The 25,953-nt window shown below is 44.2% G+C and overlaps 1 protein-coding gene across 8 annotated transcripts in view; it reads left to right on the forward strand.

Annotated features, from left to right (window-relative positions):
* DGKG (diacylglycerol kinase gamma) overlaps positions 1–25,953 on the forward strand; it is a 210,083-nt gene that overhangs the window by 63,563 nt on the left and 120,567 nt on the right. For 7 of the 8 annotated variants that reach the window (XR_012379230.1, XR_012379242.1, XR_012379229.1 and 4 more), the window contains exons 6-13: positions 3,603–3,773; positions 10,142–10,191; positions 13,442–13,516; positions 14,182–14,304; positions 18,957–19,074; positions 20,604–20,692; positions 23,746–23,862; positions 24,854–24,946. Coding sequence is in view for 1 of the 8 variants with exons in the window: in XM_073896004.1 (XP_073752105.1) it covers positions 3,603–3,773; positions 10,142–10,191; positions 13,442–13,516; positions 14,182–14,304; positions 18,957–19,074; positions 20,604–20,692; positions 23,746–23,862; positions 24,854–24,946 (836 nt within the window). In the remaining 7 variants the exon portion in view is untranslated. The remainder of the gene's footprint in view (positions 1–3,602; positions 3,774–10,141; positions 10,192–13,441; positions 13,517–14,181; positions 14,305–18,956; positions 19,075–20,603; positions 20,693–23,745; positions 23,863–24,853; positions 24,947–25,953) is intronic. The other variant, XR_012379254.1, reaches the window with a different exon arrangement.

Below are 25,953 nucleotides of genomic sequence, written 5' to 3' on the forward strand. Positions count from 1 at the left end.
ATACATTTTACTTCTATTTATGTTAAATTATAAACTGTACAACCACATTGTTATTATTTTTGCTTCAGTAGTTAATTATCTTTTAAAGAGATTTAACTAATAAAAATACTTTTTGTATTTACCCATGTGGTTACCTGTTTTAGTACTCTTTATTCTTGTGTATAAATCTAGGTTTCCACATGGTATAATTCTACTAAAAAGATGTTCTTTATCATTTCTTGTATTGCCGCTCTATACAGTTTTGTATATCGGAAAAATTCTTTATTTTGCCTTTTTTTCCTAAAGATATTTCACTGTGAGTAAAGAATTCTAGGTTGACAGGGGCATCTGGGTGGCTCAGTCAGTTACGCGTCTGCCTTCAGCTCAGGTCATGATCCCGGGATCCTGGGATTGAGCCCCAAATTGGGCTCCCTGCTCAGAAGGGAGTCGGCTTCTCCCTCTCTCTCTGCCCCTCCCCTCTGTTCATGCTCTCTCTCTTAATCTCTGTGTCTCAAATAAATAAATAAAATCTTAAAAAAAAAAGAATTCTAGGTTGACAGATTTTTTTTTTTCCTTTAGTACTTTAAAGATACTGTTCCATTAGCTTTCAGCTTGCTTTCTTTCCAGTGAGAAAACTACAGTCATTCTCATCTTTGTTTCTCTCTATATAAGGTGTCTCTTTTCCTCTGGCTTCTTTTATGATTTTTTTCCTTTATCATTGATTTAATCAACTTGATTATAATGTTCCTTGGTGTAGTTTTATTCATGTTCCTTGTGTTTGGGGTTCGTTGAGCATCTTGGACCTGAGATTATATAGCTTTTATCAAATATCAACAAATTTGGAAAAATTTCAGCCATTATGTCTTCAATTTTTTTCTACTTCTTTCTCTCTTCTTCAAGTATTCCAATTACATGTCTATTTGAAGTTGTCCCACAGCTCACTGATATGATACTCTTTTTTTTTTAGTCTTTTTGGATAGTTTCTATTGCTGTGCTTCAAATTCACTAATATTTTCTTCTGCAATGTCTAATCCACTGCTAATCCTATTCAGTGCATTTTTTCATTTCCCACACATCATATCTAGACAATTGTTGTGGTCATTTTTTATATATCTTTTATGTCTCTTCTTAACATATGCAATCTTTCCTCTAGCTTCTTGGACAGATGGAATACACTTGTAACAACTATTGTAAAGTTTTTATCTATTGTATCATCTGTGTCATTTCTGGCTCCATGTCAATTGCTTTTTCTCATTATTTTTCATATTTTCTTCTTGCATACCTGTCATTTTTTTGTTAAATGCCAGACATTAAAAATTTTACATCATTGGGTATTGGATATTTTTGTATTCTTATAAAAATTCTTGAGGTTTGTTTTGGGGCACATTTAGGTTACCTGGAAATACGTAACCTTTTTTGGGTCAAGCTTTTGAAGCTTTGTTAGGCAGGACCAGAGAGGCATTTACTAATTTCACCCAACTACCAAAGCAAAACTCTTCCAAGTACTCTACCCGATGCTTCTTGAGATATGGGGGTTTTCTACCTTGGTTGGTGAGAATAGAACACTATTCCTGTGTTCCAGGGCTTGTTCCCTCCAATACTGATTCTTTCCCTAGCCTCAGGTAGTCTCCTTCACACATCTGTGCTAATTGTTACTCGGTTGAATAATTGAGGGAAACTCTTCACTGATTACTCACAGGAGACCCTCTGTAGATCTCTGGAGTTCTCTCGTGCAGCTTCCTCCTCTTTGGTGCACTGCTCTGTGAACTCTAGCCACCTGGGACTCCCCAGACTCCGAACTCCGCCTCCTCAATTCAGAGAGACTTCCAGGATCTTCCTGGGTTCCCCTTCCCTGTGCTGCAGCCTAGAAACTCTTTCTGGACAGTAAAATGTGACAATTACAGGGATCCTCTCATTTGTTTTTTATCTCTTGGGATCACCATTTGGTGCTACCACATTCAGTGTCCTATGGACCATTGTTTCATATTTTTTGTCCAGTTTTTAGTTGTTTCAATAGAAGGGTAAATCTGGTATCGTTATTCCAATTTAGTCAAAATAGAAGTGATTGTAATAGCATTTTAATGGATGGATAATCTGAGGAGGTAACAATAACTTGAGGTATAATGGGCTATCCAGTACAAAGGATTTCTCACATTTGTCTTCTATGTTATTATGTTTTTTCCTAACCTTTCTTCCAGTGATGATTTTAATACTTCTGTTGCATATTTGCAACAATACTTTTATTGCAATTTCCCCATCTCATTATCCTTTTTTTAATCTCATCCTATTATATTTTTATCTCAGCTTGCTCACCCATGAGGCTTTCTGCCTAGAGGTTATATCTTCTTACAACCTCCTTGTCCTGTAGGAAATTGTTTCCAAAGGTCTGGTTTTTGGAGACTTCAGGATGGAGCTTCCTTTCCTTTTCTTGCAGCTCTGTTTCATAAGCTCCATCTTGGTCTCTTTACAGGGCCCCTTGTAGCATACACAGTATGTTGGTGAGACAATTGTTTCACCCACTGTCCATCTGGATCATGGTTAACTGCCTTTTCAGACCACAGCCAAACTCCTAGGACCAGTAGGCTTTCATGTGGCACAGCTCTACTGGCATGACACGAACTGTTTTCCTTTGCATGGCACTTTGGCTCTCTGAACAAAAAGCGTACTGGTAACATTGCCTTCCCCAGCAGGCTTTACTATCAGGGCTATCTCTCCCTCTGCCCATGCCTTCAGCACTCCATTATTGAGTGGTACAACACCTACCTGGATTTCCCACTCTCAGTCTTCCTCTTACTTTTCCCCATGTTTTCTATGAGTTGCACCCTCTTCCTGGATATTAAGAGATCATTTCTGATGGGCATGGATCTGGAGAGACTGGGAGAAGAGAGATGGTCCTTAAAGTACCTTAAGAAAGTATAATTCACACAGTAAAATATAGGTGCCCAGTTTTCTCATTAGTAATAACCTCATGTTTCTGAACTAGAGGACAAAAAGTATAAGAAAGACAGCATTTTCTTACCTAAGAGAAGGAAAACTCCAGAGGAAAAACTTGCTCTATTTCTGTGGTATGATAAATCACTTTCTGCATTTTCTTATGGCTTGCAGCTAGTCAGAATTCTTCCTAGTTTCTGGAAACTCGTTGATGGTTGATCCCAGTTTTCTATTTTGAATATTCATCTTTTTATTTATCTTTAAATGTATTTGAGAAGAAAATTGTGAAAGCGTGTATCGGTAAATGACCAATAGTCTGGATTTTGGAATCCTAGCCAAAATTCTACAAACTGAGTGTGTTCCCAGACAGTTAGGCTAAATGACGTTTACCTGTTGGCTATTGATACTACTAAAAATCACTGTCATCTTTTCTGAAAATTCACAGGGTATAGGTGAATTTCTTACAAGGTTATAGAGTCTTGAAGGATCAGAATGAGGTCCATTCAGAGAGTATGAACTCCACAAACTAGATTTCTAGGCCCACTGATTTGATCATATTTAAGTAACCAACACTTTTGAGGACACTTGTATAAAATTCTTGCCTCTATCAAGAAAATGATGGAGCAACAAAAGGGGTTTAATATTTACCAAACATTAAGTGCCTTTGGATGGTTTCCTTTTGCCTATCACAGAATCAAAGATCACCGAGAAGCAAGTGCCAGCCAAAGAAGAGGTTGCTGCAGCCCCCCTGGGAAACCCTGTTGCTCCATCTCCAGGCTCAGAATCCCCCATAGTGTACCTGAAGGATGTCGTGTGTTACCTGTCCCTGCTGGAGACGGGGAGACCTCAGGATAAGCTGGAATGTAAGTGCCCGCCCTGTCAAGGGGTTTCAACTTTTTCCTAGAAGAAGATCTAGTACCTTGTCCTTCATTTTAAGCATACTGGGATTGTGGGTATTGGTGAAACCTGCTTGGAGAAAGTGCTTCTGTCCTGTCACCAGCAGTGGTCTGAACATTTCTTGGCAATCACATTGGGACACACTACCAGTTGTATGGAGAGTAGGAAGTGCATCTGAGACCTTGCTATTAAGAATCAGAATTTGGAAAGGGGAGAAGTCTCTACAGGGGGCCAGGACTCCCTTCTTTTGCTGGCAGGACTTCCTAAAAGCCTCCAACAGAAAAGTTCCTACCTTCCCTTATTTTTCAAGAGAGGATATTCAACATCTATCTTCCCTCTCTTATTCTGTACTCAAGCAACTCTTTATGAAGAATCCCTTTTTCTTGATCAAGCTCTATGTTGTTAAAGCTTACTTCTATTTCTTCACCCATCCCCACCCCAGGTTTTTTCGCCTCTAGAGAAAAGGGACTAGTTAAGCGAGGGAGTTGAGCTTTGTTTCATAATGTGCCTAACATAGGTTTCAAAAACATATCTTCAGAGAGAGAGAGAGTAATGGCTGGTGGCAGAAAGGAAAGCCCACAGTGGCTGAAAGAGCCTTCAGTCTAATAGAAGACTCACTGCAGGGATGGTCTCCCCCACCTCCATGAGCCTACAGGCAGACTTTTTAAAACAGGAGATAATAGGACCTTGTTAAAAAAGATATATTGTTTTGGCCCCTCTTGGGACCTTCGTAGGTATTAAGGGAAAAAACACATCATTAGCAAAAGTAAAAATTTCAGTCAATAAAGCTTAAACACTAACAAGGAAATGTCTGGCAAAGGTTAACCCTTGCCAAAACCAAAATGAAACAGTTCGCTCATTAGCTGAGCTTAAAATCTCCCCCATAGTTTTGAGGTGTTAACAATTGCAAGTCTGAAGTGCTAATTTGGTGGCAAATATAGCAGATTTCTGTTTCTTTGGGCTAATGTTAAAAGTGAAATGTCAAATTATTTCCAACATTCAGCTGGATTTTGAGTTTCAGGCATTGTATTTGTTCATAATTACAAGAGGATGTGGCAGAGTTTTTCATATTAGTGGCTCTCAGACTGAGTCTTGTAATGGCAATAAAAAGAAACTGCATTAAAAAAATACTTTTTGTTACAGAAAATTTCCAATATAGATAAAAGTAGAAAGCACAATGAACTTCTATTTCCCATCAGCCACCTTCAGTAATTACCTGCTTATAATCAATCACGTTTTATTAATACTTCCCATGCATTCCCTCTGCCCCAGAATATTTTGAAGCAAATTCCAGACATCATATAATTTCACCTGTAAATATTTCAGTATGTACCTCTAAAATACGACTGTTTCTTAAATATAACCCCAGCACCATTATCACATTGAAAGACAATGATTCCCTACTATTGCCTGTTCACAGAGAAAGGAGGCAGAGCTAAAGTAAGAACAAAAGCATTCGTTTAGGGCCTCAGAATAGCAATTCCGGAACACAGATATGGGCAGCAACCCAAATAGTGCCCCTCCCAGGGAACAAAAGTCAAGGGTATTTAAAGACAAAAGGGAATGCTTGTATATGTTATTTACAGAAAATTTTGATTGGTGTTGATGGCAGAAAACTAATCTTGACTGCATATAATTGGTGATTGAGGTTATCACTAAGCAAAGTCTCTTTACATAGCAAGTTGCAGGTGTTCGGGTTGAGTCTTTGGAATATTTGCAGTTTGGCCCAATTCAGAGTTCACTGCTCCACCCAGTGAGGACGTGCATGAGGCCTACCTCCTTAATGGCCTCCCAGCTCCCTTTTAAAACCCCTTGACATAAGTGACTTCGTTTAATTTCACCTTTTATATATCAGATATTCAGTCAGTGTTCACATTTTCCCAATTATCTTACATATTTTTAATTGTTTATTTGAATCAGAATCCAAATGTACTCCATACATTACCATTGCTTCTTATGTTTCTTCTGTTTTAATCTTCTGCTATTTTTTTCCTTGTAATTTTTTTGTTGTGGAAACTTGGTTATGTTTGTTCTCTAGAGTTTTTAATCTTTTTTTTTTAATTAAACCAGATGAATTCAAATCTCCCCTGATTTTAATGATTGGAAACAACTTACACTTTTCTTTTTTAATAACCAATTATGTATCCTTTTGGAAATCATAGCCTGAAATCCTACCTATCATTCATACATTAACAATAACTCTCATTATTGAACACCTTTTATCTGCTAATCACTTTAAATGTATATCTCATTTTAACCTCACAATAATCCTAGAAGGTCAATGTGATTATTCTCATTTTATGTGTCAGAAAGCACAGAAAGTGTAAATGACTTGCCCAAGACATTGCTGCTAATAGACTGAATGCTTTCTTTATAGTTCTACTGATCTTGCATAGTAGGACCAAGAGAGTTCCATGTTGAGAGTCGCCCGGGCCCAGGGTCTGGTAACAGCAGTAGTGGGAAGTCCTGTCCTTTCTGTCATTCAGCCATCTGTTTGGCAAGTCAGGCTCATGTTGACATTTTATTTTTTTTATTGTGTTAATCACCATACATTACATCATTAGTTTTTGATGAAGTGTTCCATGATTCGTTGTTTGCATATAACACCCAGGGCTTCATTCAGTACATGCCCTCTTTAATACCCATCACCAGGCTAACCCATACACCCACCCCCCCTCCCCTCTAGAAACCTCAGTGTGTATCTTAGAGTCCATAGTGTCTCATGGTTCGTCTCCCCCTCCGATTTGCTCCCCCTTCATTTTTCCCTTCCTGCTATCTTCTTCTTCTTTTTTTAATATAATGTATTATTTGTTTCAGAGGTACAGGTCTGTGATTCAACAGTCTTACACAATTCACAGTGCTCACCATAGCACATACCCTCCCCAGTGTCCATCACCCAGCCACCCCATCCCTCCCACCCCCCACCACTCCAGCAACCCTCAGTTTGTTTCCTGAGATTAAGAATTCCTCATAGCAGTGAGGTCATATGATACATGTCTTTCTCTGATTGACTTATTTTGCTCAGTATAATACCCTCCAGTTCCATCCATGTCGTTGCAAATGGCAAGATTTCATTCCTTTTGATGGCTGCATAATATTCCAGTGTGTGTGTGTGTGTGTGTGTGTGTGTGTGTGTGTGTGTGTGTGTGTGTACACACACACTACATCTTCTTTATCCATTCATCTGTCGGTGGACATCTTGGCTCTTTCCATAGTTTGGCTATTGTGGACACTGCTGCTATAAACATCGGGGTGCACGTACCCCTTCGGATCCCTACATTTGTATCTTTGGGGTAAATACCCAGTAGTGCAATTGCTGGATCGTATGGTAGCTCTATTTTCAACTGTTTGAGGAACCTCCATATTCTTTTCCAGAGTGGCTGCACTAGCTTGCATTCCCACCAACAGTGTAAGAGGGTTCCCCTTTCTCCGCATCCCGCCAACATCTGTCATTTCCTGACTTGTTAATTTTAGCCATTCTGACTGGTGTGAGGTGGTATCTCACTGAGGCTTTGATTTAGATTTCCCTGATGCCAAGCGATGTTGGGCACTTTTTCATGTGTCTGTTGGCCATTTGGATGTCTTCTTTGGAAAAATGTCTGTTCGTGTCTTCTGCCCATTTCTTGATTGGATTATTTGTTCTTTGGGTGTTGACTTGATAAGTTCTTTATAGATTTTGGATACTAGCCCTTTATCTGATCTGTCATTTGCAGATATCTTCTCCCATTCTGTCGGTTGTCTTTTGGTTTTGTGGACTGTTTCTTTTGCTGTGCAAAAGCTTTTTATCTTGATGAAGTCCCAATAGTTCATCTTTGCCCTTGCTTCCCTTGCCTTTGGCGATGTTTCTAGGAAGAAGTTGCTGCGGCTGAGGTCGAAGAGGTTGCTGCCTGTGTTCTCCTTTAGGATTTTGATGGACTCCTGTCTCACGTTTAGGTCTTTCAACCATTTGGCGTCTATTTTTGTGTGTGGTGTAAGGAAATGGTCCAGTTTCATTCTTCTGCATGTGGCTGTCCAATGTTCCCAACACCATTTGTTGAAGAGACTGTCTTTTTTCCATTGGACATTCTTTCCTGCTTTGTTGAAGATTAGTTGACCATAGAGTTGAGGGTCCATTTCTGGGCTCTCTCTTCTGTTCCATTGATCTGTGTGTCTGTTTTTGTGCCAATACCATACTGTCTTGATGATGACAGCTTTGTAATAGAGCTTGAAGTCCGGAATTGTGATGCCACCAGCTTTGCTTTTCTTTTTCAACATTCCTCTGGCTATTCGGGGTCTCTTCTGGTTCCATACAAATTTTAGGATTATCTGTTCCATTTCTTTGAAAAAAGTGGATGGTATTTTGATAGAGATTGCCTTAAATGTGTAGATTGCTCTAGGTAGCCTTGACATCTTCACAATATTTGTTCTTCCAGTCCATGAACATGGAGCATTTTTCCATTTCTCTGTGTCTTCTTCAATTTCTTTCATGAGTATTTTATAGTTTTCTAAATACAGATCCTTTGCCTCTTCGGTTAGATTTATTCCTAGGTATCTTGTGGTTTCAGGTGCAATGGTAAATGGGACCGACTCCTTAATTTCTCTCTCTTCTGTCTTGTTGTTGGTGTATAGGAATGCCACTGATTTCTGTGCATTGATTTTATATCCTGCCACTTTACTGAATTCCTGTATGAGTTCTAGCAGTTTTGGGGTGGAGTCTTTTGGGTTTTCCATATAAAGTATCAATATCATCTGCAAAGAGTGAGAGTTTGATTTCTTCTTTGCCAATTTGGATGCCTTTGATTTCTTTTTGTTGTCTGATTGCTGTGGCTAGGACTTCTAATACTGTGTTGAATAGCAGTGGTGAGAGTGGACATCCCTGCCATGTTCCTGACCTTAGCGGGAAAGCTCTTGGTTTTTCCCCATTGAGAATGATATTCGCTGTGGGTTTTTCATAGATGGCTTTTATGATATTGAGGTATGTTCCCTGTATCCCTATACTCTGAAGAGTTTTGATCAAGAAAGGCTGCTATACTTTGTCAAATGCTTTTCTGCATCTTTTGAGAGGATCATATGGTTCTTGTTCTTTCTTTTATTAATGTATTGTATCACATTGATTGATTTGTGTATGTTGAACCAACCTTGCAGCCCAGGGATAAATCCCACTTGGTCGTGGTGAATAATCCTTTTAATGTACTGTTGAATCCTATTGGCTAGTATTTTGGTGAGAATTTTTGCATCCATGTTCATCAAGGATAGCATGTTGACATTTCAGAAAAACAAATACAATAGCTTCTATAATGGTAACTACTTCATAGCCTTGTTGAGGATTCCATAAGTAGGAATGATAAAGTGCATAGGACAGTGCATCGTACTTATTAATTGCCACATATAAATGTTTGTTAATGAAAGAAAGTAACAATAAATAACATCTGTTGAGTACTTTCTCCATTCCAGGCACCATGTGACTAAGGAGTAGGGCACATAAATAGAAGTCTGTATCATATAAGCTCAATCTTTCTGAAATCTTTAATGAGGCCAAAAACATTTAGATGTCACAATGTCGATTTTTACAGTGATCATAGCTGGCATTAAATCCTGAGGTTAATGAAATGATGTTGAACTTCTTTGCTTGCAATGGGGATGTTAAGAGAAAGAACATATCAATTTAAACTTCCCTGGATATCTTTTTTTAAAGAGAACAAGGTTGTCAAAATCTTCTCCTAAAACCTTTCTAAGTATTAAAAAGGCCAGCAAAAATATTTACCATGTATGTAGTCTTACCTGGCATGTTTCTTTTATGAACATTTTAAAGGTATTAATATATTTATTTTATACATATCTTGTAGTACATTGTATGTTTATTTATATCTCTTATATAGGACAATTAAAATTATTACAGAGAAAAAATTGTCCTATACTATACGTATTAATCCTCATTAAAAAAAAAAAAAACCTAGGAGAAAGAAACTGTTGTAATCTCCATCTTGCAGATAAAGAAACATGGTCCAATGAAGTTAAATGACTTGTTTGATGCCTTGGAGGTGGTAGGCCAAGGCCAAGATGTGAGTCTGCCTAAATCCACTAGAGCATGTTTCAAGGTATGCACGCTCTACCAGGAACCATACCATGACCTGGATCTCATCAGCCACAGAGTTATTGGTTAGACAGGTCCAGAAGCCGGACAGCTGGGTTCTCCTCCCTTTTTCCACCCTCTGTGTGAGAAGTCAGACTCTGCACCTTGGAGGGTGGGTGAGCTGGCTGCAGGGGCCTTCGCCAGTCACTGGCAGCATCAAAGCCACAGCCCATGCCTGGTGCCCCGAGGACACCTCAAGCCACACCTCTGTGTCTCTTGCAGTCATGTTTCGTCTCTATGATTCGGATGAGAACGGTCTCCTGGATCAAGCGGTAAGCTCACATTCCAAACATCCCTCCTGAAACTAAGAAAATCTGAGGGAGAGGGAAGCAGGTAGAGTAAGAGTCTGAAAACTCCCAGTTCCCTCTTTTTAGAAATAGCAGTGTCTCAATATGGGTTGCAGAAATCATGGTAGAACCCCCCACGGCTACTTCCAATAGGGCCAGCCTGGGAGAGAGTGAACTCCACCTGAGCTTTTCATTCCAGAAGCCCAGGATCACACAATTTCAGAAGGGGAGATGCTTTAGTATCTTATCTAGTTTAACTTCCCAGCTTTCCTCTCCTACCCAGGGCACTAGCTCAGCGAGTCTGGTTCTTTCTGCTCTGAGCACCTGGTCCCATCCCATTGTACCTGGGAAAGCCTGACACCCCCTCTCCCGCCCCACTCTCCCTCAGGAATAGGCAGGGATAGGACAGGGATCATGGAGTAAAAGGGGGTATGGAAAAGGAAGAAGGCAGGGCGGGGAGAAGGCAAACAGAATCAGACAGGCCCCACACTCATCGCTGGCAATGGCAGAGATGGCGCTCCTTAACAGAAAGGCTGTGAGGTCGAGGGGCATGGGACGGAGTCACACCAGACCTATGGGGAAAGAAGGAAACAAGTCCACTCGACCAACTAAATCATCCCAACATCCTCTAAACCCCAGGGCTCCTTTCAGGGATCCCTATAGCCTCATGACAATGCCGTGGGTTGCATCATGCCAGAGAACAACCAGAGAATCACAGACTCTCAAGCATTTGATGAACACATGTTTACTGAGTGTCTGCCACACGTCAAGCACTACTCCGAGCGCTGGGGCTATGTCAGCGAAGCCAACAGACGCAAATCCATGCCCTCGTGAAGCTTTTGTGCTAGTGCAAGCACACGCCCTGCAAAGCATAGCAAGATATGTGTCAGAGACAGGTGCGTGCTGGAAGAAAAATAAAGGAGGGAAAGGAAGGGCTCAGGGGAGCTGCAGGTGTAGACAGAAGAGCTAAGGAAGGTCTCCCTCAGGAGACATGTGAACAGGGACTGGAAGGAAGTGAGGGAGTGAGTCATGGGGATATCCAGGGGAGGCACCTTCCAGGCAGAGGCAACCACAAGTGCAATGGGCCTGAGGGGTGCTTGGAATGTTAGCAGATTAATGAGGGGGAATGATGGAACAGAACAGTGAGGAGGTCCAGGTAAGAAGTAATAGGAGATGATATCAGAGAAATAATGACCAGGGGTGGTTGTGGGGAGGGTTCGCAGAACATAGCAGGACGTAGAGGTGATTGGAAGAGTTTGTCTTTTACTCTTGAGGAACGGTGAACCGTTGGAGGTTTTGAGCAAAGAGGTGACAGGACTTCGGTTTAACTGGTCATTCTAGCTGCTGTGTTGAGACTAGACCATAGGGACTCAGGCAGGGTTACCAGTTAGAAGGCTATTGGAATAAACAAGAGAAGAAACCACGGTAACGTGTACCAGGGTCTAGAAGCATTGCAGATGGTAAGAAGTGGTTAAATTTCAGATCTGTTTAGAAGACAACATCGGTAGACAGAAGTGAGTCCCAATAGAAGTATCTGATTCGATTTTCCACAGAAGATCTCTGGCAGATGGATGTCCAGGCTCTATGTGAACATTCACAGGAATGGAGAGTTTACCCTCTCCCTTAAGACAGCCATTCCACCACTGGGGAGATTGATAGAGAGGGCTTCCTTCCCACACAAAAGGCACCTCTAGTCTGCCAGAGAAATTCTCAGCACAAAACAGAATTCTGTTTTCCCCTCCCCCTCCCCCAGCCCAGCAGTGAGACCAAAATAGGCCAGGCTTCCCTACACCCCTCGTGTAGGTAACCAGGACAGCTGACCAGTCGAAAACCGATCCTATTGTATAAATAGGCCTTTAAGATTTAGAAGGTACTGTCACATCTATTCCAAGACCGTCTCTAAGCTCAAATTCCCCCAATTTCTACACTGTTTCTCACAAGGCAGGCTTAAATAACCACTCTGACCAAGCTCTAGTTTGTCAATGCCATTTTTAAAATATGGCGCAGAACTGAACCCACTCCTCCATGACTCTTCAACTATCCACATGTGGCCTGACCAGGGTAGACATCCGGGGAATAAGGTCTTCCTAAAATCTTCCTCTGCTTCCTGAAAATGCCCACCCATTCACACAGACCAAGACTGAGTCTGATTCTCAGCTCCCGAATTACATTGTTTTAATCAATGAATCTGAGACTCAGCTCAATCCACCAAGCTCTTTTTTGTTGGAAATTCTGCTGAGCCCTGTTCCCACTGTTTGGCCCACTACCTTACCTCCTATTTATAGTCCCATCTGTGGTTCTGCAATGAATTTTTTAAGATTTAAATAAAATACAATTTTTAAAATCCCTCCTGGGATTTAGCTTGCTTATTTTGATCCAGCATTCTACCTGGCGGAGGTTAACACTTTTGAACGTTGCTTCAGTTCACTAACGTGTCTCCCCAGATCAATCTTACTATGAACATCTTCGATGATGCCCAAGAGATACAAATAAATGCTTCCTCAGTCCACTGTGTTTCCGAGCAACTCTTGGTGCACTGATGCATTCGCATCCAACAATGCTGTGAGGTTTTAAATAAAGCCTGACCTTGGTACTAAACAAAAGCCTTGCTCACCAGGCAAATGTAGCCCTTATAAATTTCCTGTTTACAGAGTCCTGGGCTCAGGGCTGGACGAGATGCAAAGGGAAAAGAGATGCCCAAAGGAATCTAAGTCATAGAGCTAGGACATGAGCTAGGACCAATGCAGTGGCCCTACCTCCACCTGTAACTGACCCCTGAGGGATATAGATGGATCCCAAGCTGCTAAAGCTGCGGGAATGAGGAGGGATAAAAGAGGAAGGAGAGAGCTGCTTTGGTTTATAAGCATTTAGGAAGCAAGAATCACGAAGAAGAAAACAGGGGTGCCTTCTATGCTGAGTCAAAGTGCAGAATTGAGGAAGGAAGGTGAGTCCAGGGGGGTCCGAGAAGAGGTCAGTGTTCAGTGAGCATTTTGCATACCTCTGGCTTATCCATGTTCTGTGCTTCTTGTGAGCATCTACTCTCCACAGAGCTTTGTAGTCAGGGCTGAAATAAAGAGCAAAGACAAATGATGAGCTCCTTATGAAATACCAGTACATTACACTGCTGCTTCTCACGCTCTGCCCTGCCCATCTTCCCACGGGGTTTCGTTTTGAGTCTTGCTCTCGAAAACACATCTTCAGTGGTTCTCTCTCATCATCCCTTGATGTTTTCTAGGAGATGGACCGTATTGTCAACCAGATGCTTCACATTGCCCAGTATCTGGAGTGGGATCCCACGGAGCTGAGGCCTGTAAGTTTCCAGAAGCAAGGGGAGACCTCCAAGTGAGCTTCCAAGATGAAAGCAGGACACTCAGGATACAAATGTTTACCGTGCATGCTCTCCCAGACTCACCCTCTTATAGGCAGCTTCTCTGGGGTCCTATACCTTGACTTCCACCTTCTCTGATAGGAAAAATTAAAGACATAATTCAAATAATAATAATATCTAATAATGCCCTCTAACCTTTCCACCAGAGCTAAATTTTTATAACAGGGGTTCAAGGAATTTAGAGCTAGAAAGAATTTTAAAGATTTTCTCAATCACCAGATAATAATAATTACATTTGGGGGTTCCTATGAGTCAGGTATTAGATGAGACATTTTATATACTTTTTCTCTTACCCTCACTACATTGCTACACACATAGCAATATTACTTTCATTTTATAGGTGAGTAAAGCCGAACCCAGAGATTGGGGGTGGCTTGCCCAAGGTTCATAGTCAGGGCAGGGCAGGGCAGGGCATGGACTGGCCTCCTCACCCTTGTTTGCTCCCTCACTGCTCTGCCCCCTGTAAATCAGAGGACAAAGGGGTAAAACACAAAACAGATAACACAGCAAAAGCGAAAGAAGGGGACAGAGGGAGGCAGGGAAGTGCAGGATGAAAGTGGACAATTGTTGCTCTCTGGGTTCTGCAGATACTGAAGGAGATGTTGCAGGGGATGGACTATGACCGGGACGGCTTTGTGTCTCTAGAGGAATGGGTCCATGGAGGGATGACCACCATCCCACTGCTGGTCCTGCTGGGCATGGACGACTCTGTAAGTCAGCAAGCCTGAGCTTGGAGAGCTCTTGTCTTTCAGAAGCATCCGGTTCCATGCGGAAATTAACATCTATATATGGCCTTGGCTTCTGCCCCAACTTCCCCAATGGGCACACCATAGGCTCTAGGCCAGCCCCAGAGTCTTCTCTTTCCACCTGTTAGTGCCTGGCATATATTCGTTCATTTGACTGAGGACATTTACTAAATTAAATAAAGATACTGTTCTGAGCACAGCAAGGGGACACAAATACAATATTCCCCTACCAGAGGCTTAGACTCAACCAGGTGGGGGAGGGGGAAGTCAAGGAAGAATCCCATCTTTTCAACAGATTAGGTAAAAATATGCTAAGAGTGTTGACAAAAGAAGGAAGGGAAGGAAAGAGACCGACCTGTAGTAAGTTGGAGGTTGTTCAGAGACTATCTTATTTAACCATCAAAACAACCAGATAAGATACATATTTTTCCCCAATTTATATAGATGGAAAACTGAAATTCTGGCTCTGAAGAGCCAAAATTTATTTGCACTTGACTCCAAAGATCCCATGTTTTCTAAACCTCCCACACTGAGGAGTGAGAAAGTGGGAAGAAGCCTTGGAGGTCATTTGGCCTGGCTTGAAGTACATGTCTGATATCTCGTTCTTGAGTGTAAAGGTCAGGTCCTTAGAGGATGTTGGATCTGGTTCTCAAGGATGGGTATGATCTGGCTGTTGGAAGATGATAGAAGAGAAAGTTTATGGCTAGGAGAAAAGCTTGGTCAAAGACCTAAATGAAAGAAAGTTCAGGGTGTATTAGAGAAACCTCCCAGTTTGATCAGAGTAGGGGATACATATAGAGGCTTAATGTGAAATCCATGGTAATATATGTCTGCATCTGACCTAGTCTGCTTATCTTGCAAGGGAAATAATTTCCATACACAAGGCAGGAAAGATAAGAACACAATTTAGTGATATTAAGCATTTACCAGGACTGTTACACAGGTTGTGGACAACACCTCTTTGAGATAACTGAAATGCCATAGAGAGGAAGTTCAGTTGGGTTAGCCTCTAGCTGGCTGCCATCACCCATAATGTCTCCATCTGACTGTTCTGCAATTCAGAACTGCAATTCAGAAGCTGAGCCTCCATTCCCAACACCCAAGAACAAAGAATCCTGCAATCACCTCAGCGTGTCCAGTTCTTCCCAAGTGCTAAGTAGAAATCAAGGAACCAGGAGCTACACAACCCCTGCCTTCTTACTCCTTAAGACCCAGAAAGTCAGAGCTGGAAAAGATCTTGGTGATCCACACACTGGCTCTTCATTTTACAAACTGAGGGCCAGAGAAGTAAAGGAACTTGCCCCAAGACCCACCCAGTTAGTACCAGAGGCCAACCTCCATATTCCAGACACATGCCTCATTCAGTGATTCCTTACCAAGAACCTACCATGTGTAAGAACCCACATGAGCTAGGACATGGCGTGCTCAGATAAGGAAGGCATAGTTTCTGCTATCGGTACTTGAATCAAAGTGGAAGTTCCAACATTCCTGTTTTTTCCTCTGAAACATGGGAATGAAGATGAGACATTTTAACCACAAGGAAGCAATTTCTATTTTCAATTCTGTTTTGGACTTGCTAAGTCCAAGGCGTCATGCAACTCTTTGCATGGAAGGGGATCCACTATCATATGGCTGGAGGAGGGAGACAGAGACTATTTCTTCAACATTATGTCCCCAATGTCTTCCCCAAATGACAAACCAACCTTGTAGAAGAGCATAATTTACGTCAGTGAAGTGGCAAACAAAAGCAAATGTGAATGTAGTTTTTATTAAGTTTTATGCATTTATTTTTAAATATGCACTAAATTGTGAGTTTTTACATTTAATATTCAAGGTTCTAAAGAAAGCATCCCTTAGTTAAGTCTCAAAAATCACATTGCCCCTTTAGCTTTTTCAAAACCCACATGTGGCCGCTAAAAAATCTGGAGATCTCTGAATGGCACAGATGCATAGGAGAAACAGTCTGCCTCCCTGGTACCTGGCTGGCACATAGGAGGTGACGCCCACACCCTGCAGACTCCGATGTGTGGAAATGAAAGGGCCACATGATGGCGCTATAACCCAAGCAGAAATACTACTTTCGCCTTCATCTGGGCCCTTTTGCTTCTAACCCCCGTATCTGTGAAAATAGTATCTGAGAAAAGGAAAGTCAGCTGATTTAGTTAATTAAGGGATTTTCGGGTGAAATGATAGCCCCTCAGGCTATGTGAAGAACCAGTGCTAAAGAATGCTGTAACTTCCCTTCTGTCCATAAAGGAAAACCCTAGAATATATAGGTAGGGGAGAGGGATGAAAGGAGCGTGGGTTCAGGCCAGCAAGACCCCCAGTTACGAAATCAGTCGCTTGTTATTTTATAGTTTTGGACTGTTTATATAACTTCTCCAGGGCCCTCTTTCTTCATTTCTGGTATAGGTATAAATCTACCTCCTTACATGTAAGAAAACCCTCTACTTAGTTTGTGTTCCCTAGTATCTAACACGGAGAGAAACTTAAAAGTTTTAATTCACAATGTGGTAAGCACTGGATTAGGAGCTTGACTTACATTATTTTATTTAATTCTTACAGAAATCCTCTGGATGTTTATCAAATGAATGGATGAATTAATCTTTTCATGAACCATTTAATCAATTAGTAAATCTTTTTACTAAAGTGGAAACCATTAGATAAGACTATTATTCTGTAAAACTCAGACCTTGAAAGAAGCAGGGTTTTGAGGTGGTGAGAAAGAAAATGCTTAGCCCTCCCCCTGGAGGAGACCAGCATTTGGAAAAGCAGATGGGCTTCTCTAGAGACCATAAGGAGCACAATCTGGGCCCAAGCATGGATCTGGCTGCTGTGACCGGCCCAAACAAGAGGTGCCCAGAAGTAGGAACTGGGTGTGAGTCCAGCACACCGACTCTGTGTACCTGTCAGTCCTCCCCACCTTATTACAGTAGTTCTTACTGCCCTTAAGACGGGCCCAAGGATGTTAATATTTTGATGGAGCCCAAGAGAAAAGTTCAGGGACGACATACACAGAGGCATGTTCCTGAAGCCACAGCCTCCTGGGAGGCTGTGCTCCCAGAGCTAGAAGCTGGAAGATCTAATCACATTTAGCAATGTGATTTTTAAGACACTGAGGGATGCTTTCTTTAGAATCTTGAATATTAAATGTAAAAACTTACAATTTAGTGCATATTTAAAAATAAATGCATAAAACTTTCAATTAATACAAACCACATTCACATTTGCTTTTGTTTGCCACTTTACCGGTGTAAATTACTGTCTTCTACGAGGCTGGTTTGGCATTTAGGGGAGACATTGGGGGTAATGTTGAAGAAATAGTCTCTGTCTCCCTCCTCCAGCCATATGAGAGTGGACCCCCTCTCATAGGTGGTTGTGTGAGGCTTGGCTCAACTCGTGGATAAGGATGAATTGGCCTTTGGGTCAAGTCAGGAGGAAGTGGTTTAAACCTCTCTCTATCTCTGTCTCTTTACCATTTTATCAGTGTGCAGAAAGTTGAGAGAAGTATGTTGTTTTTACTAAACGACTTTTTCCTGATTACAAAACCCCGGTACATGCTCACTGTGGAAAATTTGGAAAACACTGAAGAGAGGAGAAATTAGAGATTAAAATTACATCTGTGGTACTAACGGTAGCTAACCTCTGTTAACAGTTTAGTGACATTTCTTCCCATCCAAGATCTTTTGTGAAACTGAGATTATAATATATCATCAAATTTGCATTCTACTGTTTTCACTTAGCATTGTATCATGAGCACATTCCCATGCCATTAGATAATCTTCCTAGTATATTTTGATGGTCAGTTAACAATAAATCATATAGATGTACCACAACTAAACTTTGAATACATTGCGACTTCAGGATATTTGCAATTTTTCATTATTTTAAACAGTGTTGGATTAAACATCTGGCAGAGCACAAAAATGTTCATCTGACTTCCAAAAATTATTTCTTTGCAGGGGGGTGGTCTCCTGGGGGAGCTCAGTCGGTTAAGCAACCAGCTCTTGATTTCGGCTCAGGTCATGATCTTAGGGTCCTGGGATCAAGCCCCACATCGGGCTCTTTGCTCAAGAGTCTGCTTCTCCCTCTCCTTCTGCCTTTCCCTCTGCCCCTGACCCCTGCTCATGCTCTGTCTCTCTCAAATAAATAAATCAATCTTTAAAAAAATTATTTCTTGTACTCACTTGAGCAGAACGTATACTTAAAAAAATTATTTCTTTAGATAGACCCAAGAAGGAGAATTTTTAAGTCAAAAGTTATAAACATTTAAAGGATAATGATGGACAGATGGATGGATAGATAGAAGATAGATAAGGAGTTTCTGACTTACCCTTCCGCCAGCCACATAGGAGAGGTCTTATTTTATCCCATACATACGTTCCCACTCAGATATCCCTGATTTTTCATATTTGCTAATTCTAGAAGCAAAGGACTTTGTTTTGATTTGCACTTCTTTTAAAAGAACCCCTAAAACAGTTAAATAAATGACTATCTTGTCTTCCATATATGAGAAGAGTCTTTTTAGAAAAAAGAGAAACCTCCAGGAGACGCCCCCTGGCGTCTGTTAGCAGGGGGCTGCCCGCTCAGCATCTCCTTCCCTCGTACCCCTGCAGGGCTCCAAGGGGGACGGGAGGCATGCCTGGACCATGAAGCACTTCAAGAAGCCCACCTACTGCAACTTCTGCCACATCATGCTGATGGGCGTTCGGAAGCAAGGACTGTGCTGTGTTTGTGAGTCAACTTCCTTCAAACCCCTTGCCCCAGGAACGGCCCTGCTCTGCACATACTGGAGCCATTCTTAGAGACAGTCCAGGGCTTGCTGCTTCCTAGCTTGAGGAACCCACAGCAGGGAATTAAGCAAAAGCTCCATGCCCTGTTTTTGTGTTGCCCACGTCAAATGAACAAACACTGTCCTGTTGTTGGAATCCTACCAAGGGCCACTGAGCCCTAGGAAAAAAAAGGTTAACATTCACACAAAATTTTAAAACATCTCACACTAATTTTAGTTGGGTTTGGCTAGCGAATGTTTATTTTGCTGAAGCTGGGGGGTTATTATTAATAAACTCTAAAACTATATGTGTAAACACAATGGAAATTACCACTCTCCCTTTGTTTCTCTTTATAATCCATTTAGTAAAGTCAGACAGGAGAGGACGAAAGAAACATCAGTGAGAAAGGAGGGAAGGAGACCAGAAAGGAGAACCAGAGAAGGATGGAGGGGTGATGTAGGAAGGAGAGTGGAGATAGGAGTTGTGGGGGGAAGGAGGAGAGACTACAGCACAAAGGCTTTATAGGGCCCAGGGCCTGTGGAGCAGAGTCTCACCAACCACCTTACCACAGAGGCAGCAAATGCTCCGCCTGGAGCCACCAGAGCCTGGTGAGCTGCTGTGCAGGAGAGCCCCTGGGTGCGGATCAGGCCGTCGAACTGTTTCATCCGAGCATGCACACGTGAGCTAGGCAGCAAGTAACATGGCCACAGAAGTCACCTTAGCAGAGCTGGGCCCTGGTCTGCCAAGAGCCAGCACCAGTGGGCGAGTGAAGGGGCCACCTGTTCTTCCAGCACCCAGTCACATCCAGCTCTCACACTCTTCCTAAAGAAGAACCCAGTCTCATTCCTAGTGGGTTCCAGGCCTGTGGGCCTCTGCTGTCGGCGTAGAAGTAAGAAGTGGTAACCACCACAATAATATTTTATGGGATAGTTATTCTGACACAGACACATAGTGCTTTGTACAAACTATCTCATCTAATGCTGTGAAAGCCTTTTAAAGAGAAAGAGAGGCCGTTTTATCCCAATTTTATACAAAACCCTGAATTTCAGAGACGTGAAGAAAGTTACCCACAATTATGTATGCGGTGACCAAGGGCAGAGCCAGAATTCAGGCCCAGGCCTGCCTAATTCCAAAGTGAGGAACACCCCTGGTCTTTCCGTTTCCTCCCCAGAATGCATGGCATTGGCATACTGCGCAGGCGGACTCCTCCCATTCCCCTTAAGCAGAACGTGCCTTTCTGGGGGATGTTTTCTTCCTGTGCTCACGCTCCGCAGTGGAAGGCGGGTGTGGTGGGGTAGAGGGTACAGAAGCATGTCTGGGAGAGAACTGTGGACTCTCTTCTCACTGGGCAATTTCCATTTGGAAAGCCAGCTCCGTGTGTCGCTTGTCTCTGACCAGCCCCCCAGAGGGAGGCACGGGCCTCTGTTGGATTGGGCGGGGGATGGCTGGACCTTCCTAGGTAGCCAATTTCCTTTTTTTTTTTTTTTCCAGACTGCAAGTACACTGTCCATGAACGCTGTGTATCTAAAAACATTCCTGGATGTGTCAAAACGTACTCAAAAACCAAAAGGGGCGGTGAGGTTAGTGATCCCTATTGCCTTGTTCTACTGCATGCTGCATCCCAGGCAACATATCCATCACCACAGACTCCTGGGCAGTAAGCTTTTTCAAGCCCCTTCTCTGCCACAGGGACCACCCTTAAGTCATCCTGTTCATCCATCAATCCATCAGCATCTCCCCAGTGCCCACCGTGTGCCAAGCACTGTGCTAGGGGGTACCCAGGTTACAAGATGGTCCCCAGCTTTGTCCAGAACTGTGTGGTCTTGTGGGAGAGAGACAGACATGTAAGCAAAGTATAAACAAGTGAGATGTATGATCACAGTAGGGCTATGTGGGACAGACAGTGGAGACACCAAGGAGGCCTGGGAAGGTTCCACAGAGGAAGTGCCATCTGAGTTGTGTCTTGAACCCAAATCGGGAGGACTTCACAACGCATCAAGGAAGACAAGGCACCGCAGGCAGAAGAAGCCTTGAGTGCAAGGCATGGAGACAAGGCATAGTCTAGGATCTGTACTTAGTTTGGTGTGACTGGGACAGAGGATGCTTCGAGGGAAGTGACAGGAGATGTGCCCCAGAAGTGGTAGGTCCAGCCTGGGGAAGTTCTCAAGAGGCCAGCTGAGGAGTCCGAAAGGCACCTCCCCCACCACAAAAGTGTCTCTGAAGAGCTGTAAGCACAGGAAGAGACGCAAAGAGTTGGTTGGGTTTGCAAATTAGGTTAACTGCTCTGACCGTGGGGCAGGAAGGAGATCAGAGCGGGGAACAGAGCTCCTCCGACAGTTCAGGCGAGAGGCAGTGCCACACTGAGGGCCTGCCTGGGGTGGGGTCTGCACTCCCTGAGCTCAGTACGCACTGACTGTGCAGCAGCCCAGCCGTGGCGGTGTCTGTGCTGAGGGCCCCCCGACCGTGCCGGCTGTTGCGTACTTTGATTGCCCCCTGGCTAAGGTAGAGAAGATGAAGAGAGAGTTTGAGACATAATTTGGAGGTAGCACCACCAGGACTTGGTGATGCGGACGTAGGGGCTGGGAGTGAGGAAGAGGTGAGGAATGGCTCCCCGGTTTTGAACTTGGCCATTGGGTGGTGCCATTCACAGAGTCTGGAAATAGACTCTCCTTAAAACGAGCAGGGGAAGGGCACTCTGAGTTCATTCAACCTGAGTCAGGAGGTGATTAGCGGCAGGAAGTGGCATCCGGCCTCGCACAGGACTCCCGAGAGAGAAGGGAGCCTCCAGGACACGCGTGCATGCCTCATGAGACGCCACATGGTCTCCTGTCCACTCCTGCACCACGCCCATACACACCTTTTTTCATGCCCATACTTTTCACCAGGACACACCACGTACCTCCTGGGCTCAGGCCCTAAGCCGACCCTCTGGCCACTTGAACACATGCCACAGAGGGAGGCCGCTGATGAGCCAGCCAGGCACATTCTCAACCTTCTTAGTCTCCAGGGGCAACCCAGGTCCTTCACCATCTCTTCTGATCCCAGAAGAGGATGGAGAAGGCAATGTGGTGGTGAGACACAGCCATGGACTTGGAGTCAGAAGACCTGGCCATGAGTCCCTACTAGGCCACTTATCAGCCTTGGAACCTAGGGCCGGTCACTTAACCTCTCTGATGCCTCATGTTTTCACTCTGCAAAATGAAGACAACCAGAATCTCAGAGCAAATTCAGTGCGACCATATAGGTGACAAATTGATCAGCAAACAGGATATTTTATACCTGGGGGGGATGTACAGCAGAAGGTGAGGAGCTACAAAATAAACATGACGCATCTTCTAGAGCAACAATTTTACCAAAAACCTTAAGGGGGGGAGGACATAGTAACTTAATAAGTAATTTTAAAGCTTTTATTTAATACACATAAGGATGGTATGGTGCAAATATTCCATGTGTTTTTAATATTGTGTTTGTAGTTGGCCCTTCAGGCTGTGCCCTCCCTGTGCCACCCCTGTAGAGGCCATATCCTCTCTATTCTGCTGTTGGGAGTGGCCCTGGCAGAAAATTTTGAAATGCTCTGTAGAAATCCTGGACGGAGCTACCTGAGGGCCCAGACTCCCAGAAGTTGGTGTCATGGGGCACTTTGGCTTCACTTACATACATACACGTACGCGGACTTTCCCACCTGCTTCCTAAGTTCCTGGGTTGCACTGCTGGCATTTCCTGGTCAGGGAGCAGGTACAACCAGCTCTCGAGGAAATAGATAATGCAAGCCGCTGACTGCTGAACCACACAAACGTCTTTGTACTTTTTCCTTTAACTTCCTTCTAGAGTGTTTCTCAACCTTAGCTGCACATTATAATCATGCAGGGTGCTTTAAAATAAACTAATGACGAGTCCTGTCTCCGGAGACTCTGATTTATCTGATCTGGAGTGAGGGCTGGGCATTAGGACTTCTAGAAACTCTCAGGCAGTTCTTATGGGCTGAGAGCCACTGGCCTATAGAAGACGGAAGGGCAAGGGAGTTATCCCTCAGCAGGCACCTCTAAAGGGCCAGAACTGTGCCAGAGAGCCTCTTCCATGTGTGCTATCTTTAAGTCCTCCCAGAAAACCCAGAGGTGGGGCTTATCACGCCAATTTCTACAGATGAGGGACCTGAGACTCAGAGAGGTCCAGGAACTGGCCCCAGGTCACCTGTCTGCGAAGTGGAAGGTCAGTGACTCCAACCAGCTCTGTCGGTGGCCCAAGCCCTCTAGTGCTTGCCTGCATCGCGCTGCCTTCCAGAAGAGGGCGCACACAAGCATACCGTTCTGCAAAGGAGTTCTGCAAGACAGATGGACTGCCAGACAAGATGCTCCTCGGAGGCTTGCCTGCCAGGGTGAATGAGCTATTCAAAGTGCAGGCCAAGTGGTTTTTCATCGACTTTGATTAGCACGATGATGGTTAGGCAGGGAGGGACGGAGTCCGTGCAATTCAGCCAAGCAGCCCCGTGCCCACTAAGTAAAACCCGCTGAACGGAGTGCAACCCCTCTGCCCTCCCCAACCCCGTGCTCCTCTCAGGCCCTTCTCCTCAGGCCCCGGGCCCCAGGATGTGGCTCTGCAGCCTTCCCTGCTATCCTTCCCTTCCCTCCTGCAGGTGATGCAGCACGCGTGGGTGGAAGGGAACTCTTCCGTCAAGTGTGACCGGTGCCACAAAAGTATCAAGTGCTACCAGAGCGTCACCGCGCGGCACTGCGTGTGGTGCCGGATGACGGTGGGTCGGCGTGCAGGGTGGCCCTGTTTCTCTTCGGTGTGTTCTTGCTCAAGCTGCGGCCAGGGAGCAGCAGACGTCCTGCCAAGAGGGCATGAGCAGAGCTAGGGGAGCAAGACTGGGAGGCCCAGAGCCCCAGTTCCAGGCTCTAAGTCTAACAGTGCCGCCAGCGCCTCTGCCTGGGGAAAGGGCGACTCCAGAACCAGGGGAGCGAGAGCTGCTGAAGGAGAAGCGGGCCAGTCCACTGCCTGTGTGGCCAGGCAGCCGTGAGCGGCCACCAGACCATTAATTAACTCACCCAGGTGTCATCTGCGGCCAGGGGCGCAGAGTAGGCGTACAGTTAGACACGAGAGCTCCTGCTCCTCAAGGCACTGCAGAAGGCACACCCCTTTCAGCAGCATCACTCCACAGCAGAGGTCCACGTCCCCTCCGGACACCTGATGCTGCCCGTGCTGCCTGCCAAAGCCAGCTCTGTGTCCTTGTCTTGTCCCCCTGACCAGGTATCAGCCTCAAAAAGGATGAGTCTCCACATCAGACTGTAGATCTCTTAAAATGCACAGGTTGAGTCTTGGGTTTTACTTCCAGCCTCTTGCAAGTTTGTTCAACAAGATCTCCTTCCTTACAGAGTCTCAGAGCCTAGGGAGCAAATGTCCAAGGGGGTTTCTGGAATCCACATGGCAGTGCCACGCCGAAGGGTCCCAGGCCTGCCCATGACCATTTCACTCCAGCAGTCGTGGAGGGCACTCGGTCTCCTTTCTCTGCCTGCAGCCAACGTGGCACCCCGACCACACCACACAACACCCATGCGCACACACGTGCACATGCACATCCACAAACGCATACACACGCTAATGCAGCTATACTACCAAAGCCAGCAGTGCATAAGGATTTGGGGGAGCATTGCATAGCTGTCTCCCCAGCAAACCTCTGAACCCTCACACCTGGCATTGCCTCGGTCAGTTTCACTCACTCTCTTCTTCATTCTTCCCTCCAGTTTCACCGAAAATGTGAATTATCAACGTTGTGTGATGGTGGGGAACTCAGAGACCATATTTTGCTGCCCACTTCAATATGCCCTGTGACCCGGGTAAGTATTGTTGCCCCGCCAGGGCTCTGGGCTCTCTGGGTTCATGGCTCAGATGCAGGCAACATTCAGACGGTCACATCCCTCTGAGGGCTGCCGCACAACTCCTAAGGTTTGTGTTTTTGCTACACGTTTGAAAGGGCAGTGCGGCACTCGTCAGATTGTGAGAGAAAACTCCTCTGACGGGGGCTCACTGCTGGCCTTCTAGAATGCTCCACATGGCCCATCAAGGAAAGCACATACATTCTAAGCACCTTGCCAGCAGAGCACAGCTGCGGGAATTTCTGTCACCACTTGCACACGTGGCCAGGCCTCCCTTGTCCCTGTCAGCCTATCTCTATTGTCTAAACATGAACCTCTCCCTCCCTTGAGGACTCCCACTTAGGTGTTCCAACCCTGTTTGGAGATGAAAACAGGAAAATTAAAGTCCCTTTATCTCCATCTGAAACTTTCTGTTTCTTGTGTTGGAGAGTCCTCTTTTTGACCAAATACCAAACAACTGAACTGTCCCCTTCTGTCTTCAAGATGTTGCCAAGGCCCACTGATCCCTCCTATCTCACACTTGACTTGACCAGCTACTCTTTTTCATGAAAAAACTGAAGGAAAAACACCACTTTGGAAAACCAAAGTGGCAGTACCTACTGGGTTAGAAATACACTAACTCTGTGACCCAACACGTCCTCCTTTGTATCTGCCTGAGAAATATGAGCACTTATTTCACCAAAGGACCTGCACAAGGATATTCATACCGGTTTTGTTCATAACAGTCAAAAACTAGAAACCAGCTAAATAAATGACCGCTGACAGCAGTGGTGTAAGGCATATCCGTGGAATGGAATACTGCATTGCAGTGGGAGAGAGCCATGCTTAGCTGTGAAAGGATGCACAGTCTCAAAGAGACAATGCTGAACAAAAGAGGCTAGACTCAAAGAAGAAAAAAAAAGACTCCCTATGATTTCATTTATGAAATTCAAATGCCAGGAGTTATGTTTGAAGAGACCGTAGTTAAA

The sequence above is a fragment of the Callorhinus ursinus genome, unplaced genomic scaffold (assembly GCF_003265705.2).
Source record: "Callorhinus ursinus isolate GAN/ISIS: 27379988/994484 unplaced genomic scaffold, GSC_fseal_2.0 scaffold1, whole genome shotgun sequence".
NCBI classification, from domain to species: Eukaryota; Metazoa; Chordata; class Mammalia; order Carnivora; family Otariidae; genus Callorhinus; species Callorhinus ursinus.